This window comes from Chrysochloris asiatica, unplaced genomic scaffold (genome assembly GCF_000296735.1).
Source record: "Chrysochloris asiatica unplaced genomic scaffold, ChrAsi1.0 scaffold00011, whole genome shotgun sequence".
In the NCBI taxonomy this organism is placed as follows: Eukaryota; Metazoa; Chordata; class Mammalia; order Afrosoricida; family Chrysochloridae; genus Chrysochloris; species Chrysochloris asiatica.
The window spans coordinates 3,209,306-3,221,411 of NW_006408529.1; the positions used below are offsets into that span (position 1 = coordinate 3,209,306).

Genomic DNA, 12,106 nt, shown 5'->3' on the forward strand with positions numbered 1-12,106 from the left:
TGGACTTACAAGCTTTCTATGGTGATGCTTTTCACTATTCCTTGCTCTCCCCCTCCAGTGAGACATCTAACTTTTAAAGTTTCTTTCTAGTTGGTGTGGAAGAATTGGCTCTAAAAAAGGAGAGCCAAGAAGCTGTTGAACGGTTTTGAGCACAGGGCTGACATGATCTGACTTGTGTTTTATGAGGATCATGTGAGGAATTATGTGGAAAAGAGACATACTCTGGGATGTCTAGAGTAAAGCAGTGACATCAAGTCTCTCAACAATAGCTCAGACAATAAATAAGGTAGCTTGGAGAGTGGGAATGGTAAAACAATGGACAAGTTTAGAATATTTTTTAAGTTGAGGGGTCAGGGTAAGACCTGAAATTTATACGATTTAGGTGACCTTCGGTATGAAACTGAATTTAAAAACTGAGAATGCAAAGTTTGGTTCTACTGTGAACATTAGAATGCAGAGACAAATCTCAACATACTACAGTTTTTGTACACCACAAGTACCAGAGAAGTAAGATATTATATGTTAGTAATCTGCCTGATTATTGTCTTCATGTAACATGAAGTGGGTACCGACTCATAGCAACCCTATGCACAGTTAAAAAAACAAAAAACAAACACTGCCCAGTCCTGAACAACCTCATAGTCATTGCTATTCTTGAGCCGATTTCTGCTGCCACTGTGCCAGTCCATCTTGTTGGGGTTCTTCCTCTTTTTCACTGAGCCTCCACTTTACTAAGTATGATATCCTTCTCTAGGGACTGGTCCCTCCTGAGAATATACCCAGAGTATGAGAGATGAAGTCTAGCCATCCTGGCTTCCAAGGAACATTCTTGCTTTGCTTCTTACTACACAGATTTGTTTGTTCTTTTGGCAGTTCATGTTACTTTTAATATTCTTCTCCAACATCATAACTCACATACATCAATTCTTCTAAGGTCTTACTTATTTACTATCCAGCTTTCACATGCATATGAGGTTATTCAAATACCATGGCTTGGGTCAGGTGCACCTTAGTCCTCAAACTGACATCATTGCTCTTAAACACTTTAAAGAGGTATTGTGTAGCAGATTTGTCTAATGCAACATGTCATTTGATTTCTTGACTTCTATTTGCATGAGTGTTGATGGTTGATCCAAATAAAGTGAAGTATTTGATAACTATATTCTTCTCTCCATTTATCATGATGTTATGTATTGATCCAATGATGAGGATGTTTGTTTTCTCTACATTGAGATGCAAACCATACAGAAGACTGTGGTCTTTGATGTCCATCAGTAAGTATTTTAAGTCCTCTTCACTTTCAGCAAGCAAAGTTGTATCATCTGTATATCACAGGTTGTTAATGAGTCTTCCTTCCTCCAATCCTGATGCCATGTACTCCAGCTTCTCAGATTATGTGTTCAACATACAGGTTGAATAATACAGCCCTGGCACACACCTTTCCTAATTTTAAACCATTCAGTTTTCCCTTGTTCTAGTCAAACAACTGCCTCTTGATCTATGTATAGGCTCCTCATAAGCACAGTTAAGTGTTCTGGAATACTTATTTTCTACATTGTTGTCCATGGCTTGTCATGAGCCACACAATCAAAAGCCTTTGCATAATAAATAAAACGCAGGTAAAATCTTTCTAGTACTCTCTACTTTCAGCCAAGATCCATCTGACATCAACAATCATATCCCTCATTCCATGCCCTCTTCTCAATCCTGCTTGAACCTCTGAAATTTCTCTGTCAATGTATGGTTGCAGCCAGTTTTTAATTATCTTTATAAAATTTTACTTGTATGTGATACTAATGATATTGTCTGATGATTTCCACCTGACACACCTGTATAATTTCTTTCCTATATGTTATGGCTGCATACTCCCTGGTTGTCTTTTCATATACCAACAACAATATTAGTAGATTTTTTTAATAGCTTAATCTTTTGGCTTTACAATTGGCTATTGATGAAAGCACATCTTTACCTGTCCCTGTGTCATTTGATCAACTATCACTTGTTCTTTGTACGTTGTTTTGTTAAGTGCCAACCAGTCAAGTTGGTTCAGACTCATATCAACCCTGTATAGGGTTTCCAATCTGTAAATATTTGTGGGAGCAGGAAGTCTCCTCTTTCTCCTGCTGAGTGGATGGTGGGCTCAAACCTCTGAGTCTATTGCTGTCTATTGCTGGTACTACATAGACAGTAATTATTCCTATGAAAGTTCTTAAAACAGTGGTTCTCAAACTTTTAAATGAATAAGGATCTCTTGGAGGACTTATCAAAACACAGATTGCTGCACCTCACAGAGTTTGATTCAGTATCTGCATCTGACAAGTCTAGGTGATGCTAATGTTGCTGACTTGCAGACAGTACTTTCAAAGTCATCAGCTGAGAACCCTATCCCTCTCATCTCCCTAAGCTACCTCTGATTTCTCTCCTCCCCCAGCTTCTGGATTGGGATCTGGGCTGATGCATAGGTTGAGCAGCCTTGCAGCCCGAGTCATATTGGTCATGAGCAAGGATGAAACATCATCTCTTGGTCAGATTCTCACCTCAGAGGTCTCTAGATGACACAAACATTTTGCACTCTGTTGGTAATCAAAAGGTTGGCTATTTGAACACATCCAATGATACCATCAGCAACTCTGGTAGCGTAGTGGTTACGAATCGGGCTGCGAACCTTCAGGTCAGCGGTTCGAAACTACCAGCCGCTCCGCGGGAGAAAGATGAGGCTTTCTACTCCCGTAAGGATTTACACCCTCGGAAACCCTGTACAGGGTCGCTATGGGTCGGAACCGACTCGACGGCACTTAACAACAACAACAACAATGATACCATCAGCAATAAAATCCCACGTTCCACATTCTCTACTGACTCCAGCTCTCTGTCGATGTACTGGTGAACTGTTTTAGAATTATATGCAGTAAAGTTTAACTTACATGTAATATTTATGGTATTGTTACCGAGTTTCTGCATTCTGTTGAGTTACCTTTCTTTGGAATGGGCACAAATATGGACCTTTTCCAGTCAAGTAACTGTCTTCCAAATTGCACAGACTAGTGAGTGCTTCCGGTACTGCATCAGTTTGTTGAAACATTTCAATTGCTATTCTGCCAATTTTTGGAGCCATGCTCTTGGCTACTATCTGGAACTTTAGGAGAAGCACTGGACTGCAAGGTTAGCATTTCAAACTCATCAGCTACTCCTCAGAAACCCTATATAGGGTGGCTATGAGTCAGAACCAACTCAATGGCACTTAACAATAATAACATCTTTAATACTTCCTGAACTTTTACTTCAGTACCTGAACTTTTACTTCAGTACTATCTGTTCTTGATCATATGCTACCTCCTGAAATGGCTGAATGCCAACCAGTTGTTTTTGGTGCTGTGACTCTGTATTTTTTCATCTTTTGATGCTTCCTACATAATTCATTATGTTCCCCATTGTTGTTACTGCCATCTAGTTGGTTCAGACTCTTAATGCTCCCTTATAGGATTTTTGAAGCTGTAAATCTTTACAGGGGCAGAAAGCATCATCTTTCTCCCATGGAGTGACAGGTGGGCCCAAACTGTCAACTTTGTGGTTAGCAGAACAGTTGTTATCCGACAGAGCACTCCATTTTGCCCATAGAATCCTTCTTGAATGTTTTCTTCAGTTCTTTAAACTTGAGAAATGCTTACCATGTTCTTCCCTTTTAGTTTTTCAACTCCAGACCTTTGTGCCTCTCATTATATTTCATTGAGTGTATGTTGTGTTTTTAAGTACCGTAAAGTTGGTTCCAACCCAGAGCAACCAAGGGGCAGCTGGTGAACTTGAACTGCTGACCTTGCGTTGTAAACTGACTTTGCAGTCCAGCGCACCACATCAGCAGAGTAATGCCATTTACTGAGATGAAACAAAATGAGTAGAGACACAGATTAGGAAGAATAAGCAAAAATGACAAATTGTCCTTATGTTAGTTTCCTATGGCTGCCCTAATTACCATGAACTTGGTGGCTTCAAGTAGCAGGAATATATTTTGTCACTGTTTTGGAGGTCAGAAACTCAACATCAGCTGCACAAGACTGATATTGAGGTTTCAGCAATACTGCATTACCTTTGGAGGCTCCTTGCTTATTCCAGTTTCTGAGTATTTCCAGCATTACTTTCTCTTCAGTGCATCCCTCTGCCTGTCTTATATGGAAAATTGTAATCCGAATTAGGATTTACCCAGCTAATCCAGGGTAATCTCCCCATGTCAAAATCCTTAATAAAATGGCATCTCCAAAGTCCCTATTTCCAGGAATCCTCTTTTTCCTTATAAAATAATATAAGTTCCCTGCTCTGTTATCTTTCAGTAGCCACTAATTAGCACACTACAGACATGTTAAGTTTGAGCTTCCTGTTACAGATTCAAGTAGAGATTGGACAGGATTTACTAGTGGGTGATTCAAAAGTAGAGTAGTAAGGAAAAAATGCATCTAAAAATTCTAGTAACCCTCCCCTTATGATTAATGAAATCTCAACAGCAGAAGAAAATAAAAATAGTAAAAAATTGGAGCAAATCCAAAATCTGAAGGTCATTTAAATTTTTTGTGTTTATTTAATGATGAATAAATGCATACTGCCTTTCAGAATAAGTTAGTAGGAGGCAGGCATTAGGTCAGATAAATAAATTTTTATAGACAGTCTCATGTTCCACAGGAATAAATACTAAGCAGCCTTAAAAGTCAAGATAAGTAAAGATAAAAGAATCTCAGTAAGACTTATCTTTAAGATTTTCTGGTGCTATTTATTATTTTACTGGACAAGTCTGAATCTCAAAATTTAGCTAATTATATCTAAGGAGCAAAATGTTACAGAAGTCAAGACTCCCTCTGAAAGTCAAAGAACTTATGTTCTGCAATGTAAGGTACATAGCCTTTATCTGGAAGAGCTTTTTAAATTGTTTGGAATTCTGAAAGGAATCCATGACATGATCATGTTTCTTAGCGATATGATGTGCTCTACACATCTCTAACTATGCACTGTTTTTGTTAATTATCATCAAGTTGATACCGACTCATAGTGATATTGTATAGGTTCAAGGAGCAACTGGTGGGTTTGAACCTCTGACCTTATAGTTAGCAGTCCAGTGCTTATCCTACAGCACTACACTAGGATTATGAATTGTTGTTATTGTTAAGTGCCATTTAGTCCAATTCACAGCGACGCTGTATAGGGTTTCCTAGGAGTAGCTGTTGGGCTTAAACTGCCAGTCTTGTTGTTCAAGCTGACCTTGCACTCCAGTGCTTATCCTACAATGCCACACTAGAACTCTTTGACTATGCATTAGCGAGTGTTGTATCAGAGCTTTATAAAGGTGTTTTGAGTAGTAATAAATGATCAATTCATGATTCACATTTCTGGTAAAAAAAAACAAAAACAGGAATGTTTTATTATTAACATACTCATATGTTGACCAGCAAATACATTTCTAACTAATTTGTTCATTTATCCAACTAAATGGAAAGAACACAAAGGTATTTTCTTGATATCCTTATCAACGAATCAGTATACTGCTTACTAGGTACTGTTGGAAATTCTACAATTTTCATTCAAGCCATACGAAGTAAAACATTTTTCAGTTTACTTTTCATGTTCTAATTTCCACATGATTTTTTTTTTTTTTCTTCACTCTTTTGGCTGAAAAAAGTACCACTAACTAAAGAGATTGAGGTATGCATCCTCATAGTTATATCAAATATTTGTAGTTGGTTTTAAAATAATTCTTTAACTCCAAATGAAAACTTTTGGTATTTTTAACCTTATTAGCAATCAGCAGCACCAAAATGAGTATGTTTTGTATTAAGAAATGGTTTTAACTTCTAAGTAATAAGTGTGTGGCATTTGAATATTAGATGTACTGCAATCGTTTCTAAAATACCCAAAATGTGAAAATAATAACAACGCTAATAGTTAATTGCTAAATTATTTTATAGCAAACTGCCAACTAGAAATACCATCTTTAGCTGGACATGTAACAGGAGGGATGACACGGACTCTGTGGCTAAGAAATCTGAAGAGCAGTGGACATGTGTGGTCTGTACACTAATCAATAAGCCTTCTTCTGAGGCATGTGATGCTTGCTTAACTTCAAGGCCTAATGGTAAGACTGAACTTCGATTGAGTTCTTTTCATTTATAAGTTATATCAAATCAGGTACAGATCTTATTCCATCTTGACAGTCAAAGTAACACGCTTACTTTCTGAGAAGTTGAAAGAAATCGCCACCCTTTGCATGTAAACCATGCTAATATTCTGTTGAGTACTTTTTTTAACAGGGAGGGAAAACATGCTTGTGCTAAAACAGTATGTGCCTTTGTATTTCAAAAAAAACGAAATGATCACATCTGTTCTCTACTGTTTCTAATGAATTATTCAATAAAGCTTTGTTTTATGCAGATTTCAGCAACTTTCAAGTTTGTTATTCAGTCCAAGTGTTTCATAAATTGAAAGGGAGGATTTCTGTAAGAATATCTTTGCAGGTGGAATAGAAAAATGCTGAATTTTTTTTATCTTCTTTATCCTTCCTACCCCTTGTTATTAAAATCTTTACCCAGACAATTGTACTGATTTCATTGAAATACTTCAAAATAACTCTTTATAGCTGACAATTTCATGCGTTCAGTGAATGTAAAACCTCAGAGGAAACCTGTGATTAAGAACCATCTCATTGATGCTGCTTCTATTGTGTTCTCAAAGTGTTATTTCTTTCTTCAATTAGAGATGAGAAAGTTCATTCTTGACTTATGGACCCCTGTATTCTGTTAGCTGTCGTCTTGTGTTTTGTTCCCTGGACCAGAAAGGCGGCCATCGGCCCTTGTACAGCTTTGCTGGTAGCAGAAAGGACAGTGCCTGCTATTTCTATCCCTCCCTCCTCACTATCACTCAGCAGAGAAAGCCCTTGGAAAGCCACAACCTTAGACTTCCACATTTGTTTCAGCATTCTGAAATGCCTTTGCACGTCTTATTTACCTATTTTCATATTACTTTTTTCTGTATGAAAGACATATAATTGTAATTAAGAATATATTATAATACAGATTTCAAAATCTTGTAGTACTTGTTTGAAGCAATATTTTTAATAAGTGTCCTTATAATTCATTTTTGCTTACAGATATATGCCTGTAACAGCCAACCTCACACTTTATGGTATATCATTTCTAAATTACCACTGGTTTAATATGTTGCCTTTTCTTAGCAAAATCAATAGCTGAATAATCTTTAAATGCATCAGCATAACACAAAGCAAATATAAATCTTTGTTAGACCCATCTCTGGGTCCCTGTAAATTTCTACAAGAAGGTGCTTAGTTCTGAAATCTCCAAGCAAACTTGGCACGGTATAGTAAGTGAAATAAATGTCTTAAATAAAAAGATGTTCTAAATAGTTAATACATTATATTTACAGGGATTTTTCCGGATTCCTTTTTTTTCTTCCAGATTCAGTACTTAGGAACAAAGAAAGTTCTATTGCCTTTAACGACTTAGTGAAATATCCTTGTAATAACTTTGGAAAATTTAACACGGAAGTGAAGATCAACAGAAAAACTGCCTTTGGAACTACAACCCTTGTCTTGACCGATTTTAGCAATAAATCCAGTATTTTGGAAAGAAAAAAAGGCCAAAACCAGATACAAGATTTGGGATTTCGTAACTCTCTTCCCACTAATGTTTGTTTTAGTGATACACAGTACCCCTCTAAGGAGAGAACACACTGTGTAACTCAACTATCTAACAGTGTAAACATATCACCTACTGTTGGCTCTCAGTCTAAATTATTTAATCCAGTACATAAAAAATTGAAAACAACCCACGCATCACCAGACCTCAAAAGTTGTAAGCCTGGATTTTCAAACAGGTATGATGCTTCTAACTTTGGTTTTTAAGTTATTTCCATTGCATTTTAAAAAGACAGAAATAACTCATTATTAACAAGGAGTTTGACTTGATTTTAGTAATATAAATCAAAACCTTTAAGATTATTATTATTATAATACTGTGCCTTCCTTCCCTTCTCTAATCTTCGATATTAGAGAAGAGAAGAAAATCAAACACTAATTTCCTATACCTACAAAAAGTTATTTTTTCTCTGATTGTAATCATAGATGTCTCACTGAAGAATAGTTGGAAATCACTGCAAAGTTTAAAGACACAATCTAAATCTCTCATTACCATACTGATTATCAAATACCAGTTAGAATTATTTTGTATTTCCTTCCACTAGAAGGTATCTATTCCAAAAGGAGAACTCTCATTTATAAAAGTTACTAAGTCCCATATATCCTAGAGATGGAAGCCCTGAGTGGTCAACACTCATCACTATTGACCTAGAGTGGCGTTTTGAGTCCACCCAGAGGCTCCCAGTGGAAGAAATGCCTAGTGATCTACTTTAGAAAAATTAGCTATTGAAAACTGTAAGGAGCAATACTCTGACACACATAGAGTCACCAGTCGATGGCAACTGGTTATCCTATAAAGAGGGATTGGAGTTAATTGTTAGTGACACCTGGATGGTTTTCTTCATTTCAACAACAACAAAAAAAGACTCAAAGTGCGTGCATTTACTTTTATATTTGAAATTAAAAAGTTGTAATTCTAATTAAATATTATCTGACCAGATATGTTTCTGAGACTTGTAGCTACATATCCTGGAGACGACCCCCAGTTACTGTCTCCAGAGTTACCGACATTTTCATAACCAACATTATCTCTTGTTCCTTACTGCTGTTGGCAGCTCCTGAGCCAATCTTCTGTGGATACTTCTGGATCACCTTGTTTAGCCCCTTTACTTGAGCTTCTTAACTATCAAAGCTTGAAAGTATACCACGATCAGAAAAAGGTGTTTCACCACTTCCCCACCCCCAACTCTGCTTGGGTTTTTAGTTTTGTTTTTTCATTCCTTCAGAAAACAGGAGCTATACATCCAGCATTATTTAAAGGAATAAATGGAGGAAGGGACTTCTTCCAATGTATGAATGTCTTTTTCTTGCTGGTGTGAAACAAGCAGAGAAAAAGTTATCATGGGTAGTATTTGAAGTAATCTCAGATAGAATTTTGGTTGTTTGCTCTTCCTCTGATAGACTGTGCTTTTGCTGATAGTGAGAATCCTTCTCTGGCAGTAGAATGAGGGACCAGTTGGTATTGCCTCTCACCCCATTTCCACTGGGAATCCTTCTAGCTTATTCCATAACCCCTGAGGGGTTTTAAGTCTGTGGATACATTTATCCCACCCTGACTTGGAATTACTCATCAGTTAACCTTGGTGGTTTATCCTTCTCTGATTTTTATAAATATTTTGTTCATGATCGTATAGGATACTTGTTTAATTTTTGTCAATAATACAAATGATAAACATTTTAATTAAACGATGGGAGACAAACTTTTGATTGGCTTAATGAACATACCACCTTTTGAGTTTGATCCTAATTAATGCCTTACGATAAAAATGCACAAAAGAGTTACTTTAAGAATGTCTGAATTGGAATGCTATCCTAGAGTAGAAAATCAGTCTGAAGAACATTTTCTGTTTGTTGGCTTAAGTGGAGAGAAGTAGAAGTGATAATTTTTTAAATATTGTGGCATACATTATACCCAGATAAAATATCTTGACATATTTTTATTTCCTTAGTGCTTTGTTGAAAATCTCAGACAATTTAACTAATGAATTAGGGATTTAAAAAAACAACAACATTAATGTAACCTTACATTTAAATGATTTCTTCATAAGCTATTAGTAATAGGACCCTATGATTAATCACAGTGCACACCACTACTTAGAAAGGCGGCAGCATGTGTATGTGTTGAATATAAGAGCACCAGGCCTGAGAGTCTACAATCAATCAAGATCAACTAGCAGAATAAATGTCAAGTGATGAAATAAATTCACCCAGCAGCCTTTCTGCACCCAGCTACTTTACAAGGAATAAATTGCAAATTACTGTCATTTATTTCATTTTTCTCCTTGTCTGGCAGCTACAGTGTTCATCTTATGGACAAGATGCCTAGCAGAAGCTCACAACATAATTCTCTTGTAGCAGGTGGTCCACTCATGGAATTTGTAGCCAGTTTATTTTTTCTTTAATAATTATATAGTAGTTGATTCGACTTTTGTTCTCATAATTACTGATCACATCACCCCATGATACACCAGCCCTCCCAGCAATATTGATGAGGCCTATTTTAGGATTTGTCTTTAGATACTGGAATTTCATCCAGCTACAAGATTATAAATTTAATGGTTGAATTGATTTTTGAGTAGTTAAGAATCAAGTCCTAGAAATAGTTTTTAAAGTATTTGATACAATTATTGTAATCACTGAGTATAAAACACAGTGATATATTTTCAGAGAATATACTTGTTTTATGCTGAAATATTTCCTAGATTGATTTAAGAACTCATGTGCATGAATGAAGCGAAGCTAACAAAATCACTAACATTTTCTCATGTCTGCTGCCTTCAAGGGTGCTAAAAAGTCTACAGAAAATCAACTGCTGACACCTGCCACTTGCCATCTTTTGGAGTTTTTCGGTCACTAAGGATTTCTGAACAAATGAAACCATTCAGAATGAGTTAATTAATCTCTGTTTTCGTCTTTAAATTTTTGCTGGGCTGTAAAATCTGCTTTCTATAAAAGTAATTTAAAAAAAAAAACAAACCACCCCAGGCAATATTTTTATTGTAAAAGAAGTAAAACCATAATAATTGATCACTGAAAAAAGATTCATTTTAAAATTATAAACCTGTGCATGGTACTGTCTGTCTAACTTGATAGTAGTTTTAGTCAATCACTGTTAATTTTTTAAAATTTATCTATTTATAAGGATTTATTGAGACCCTCTACTACTTGTCTCCGTTTGTCATACTGTGGTAGCCTGCATGTTGCTTTGATGCAGGAAGCATTGTTCTTGGTTAGCAAACTATAGCAAACAGGGCCAAATCCACTCCTCTCTATTTCAGTAGATAGTGTTATTAGAACCCCTCCTTACCCATTTGTTTATATATGGCTGTTACTGTGGTACAACAGCAGAGTTTGTACTGGTAAGCACTCTATTAGTACAGCAGTTATAATCTAATATGTTGTTATTGTTGTTGTTAAGTGCATTAGAGTCAGTTCCAACCCATAGCAACACTATAGGGTTTCCGAGGAGTGACTGGTAAGCTTGAACCACTGACTTTGCAGTTCAGACCAACATTGCAGTCCAGCACATTAACCCACAACACCACACCAGGACTCCATAATCTAATATGGTTGGTTGGTTATGTGCCATGGAGTCGGTTCCGACTCATAGCAACCCTGTACAGGGTTTCCGAGGCTGCAAATCTTTATGGGAGCAGAATGCCTCATCTTTCTCCCATGGGACAGCTGGTAGTTTCGAACTGCTGACCTTGCAGTTCACAGCCCGATTCATAACCACTACGCTACCAGAGCTCCTTATAATCTAATATAGATACTCAAAATGATGATTGCAGTTATCAAAATATTTCAAACTTTTTTGTATACTAAATTTATCCAAGAAAATATTCTACTACATTTTAGAAAGTTTTTGAGTAATGATTGAGAAAAAGAGGAGCTGAGATATCATCAATTAATCAGAACGGTTAATTACCCTGTATAATATCTCTATCATAAAATTAAGATTAGTTGTGCATATTTAGATTGGATGTGATCACAGGTGGCATCAGTAGCTTGGTTACATTACCTATCTCAGTGCTTTGTGATGTTAATGTGTATATGAATCACCCAGGAATCTTGTTAACATGCAGATTGTAATTCTGTAGGCAATCTGGTAGAAGATTCTGTATTTCTAACAAGTTTTCAGGTGATGCTGATGTTTCTGGTTACTGAATCACAAGCTGAGTACCAAGGGTAAGAGAACGTATTATCTTACCCTTGTTACCTGGAGCTCTGGTAACAAAGTGGTCACTACTCGGGCTGCTGACTTCAAGAACTGCAGGTCAAAACTACCAGTGGTTCCATGGGAGAAAGATGAGGCTTTCTGCTCTTGTAAAGATTTACAGCCTGTGGAGTTGCTAGAATAGGAACATGGCATACCACCACCCTAGTTACTCAGATACTCAGAGTGACAGAAACATT

The 12,106-nt window shown here is 36.6% G+C and overlaps 1 protein-coding gene across 1 annotated transcript in view; it reads left to right on the forward strand.

Annotated features, from left to right (window-relative positions):
• The window catches only part of NEIL3 (nei endonuclease VIII-like 3 (E. coli)), an 88,380-nt gene that overhangs the window by 71,676 nt on the left and 4,598 nt on the right, over positions 1-12,106 (forward strand). The window contains exons 7-8 of the mRNA XM_006834417.1: positions 5,949-6,115; positions 7,452-7,869. Coding sequence (XP_006834480.1) covers positions 5,949-6,115; positions 7,452-7,869 — 585 coding nt within the window. The remainder of the gene's footprint in view (positions 1-5,948; positions 6,116-7,451; positions 7,870-12,106) is intronic.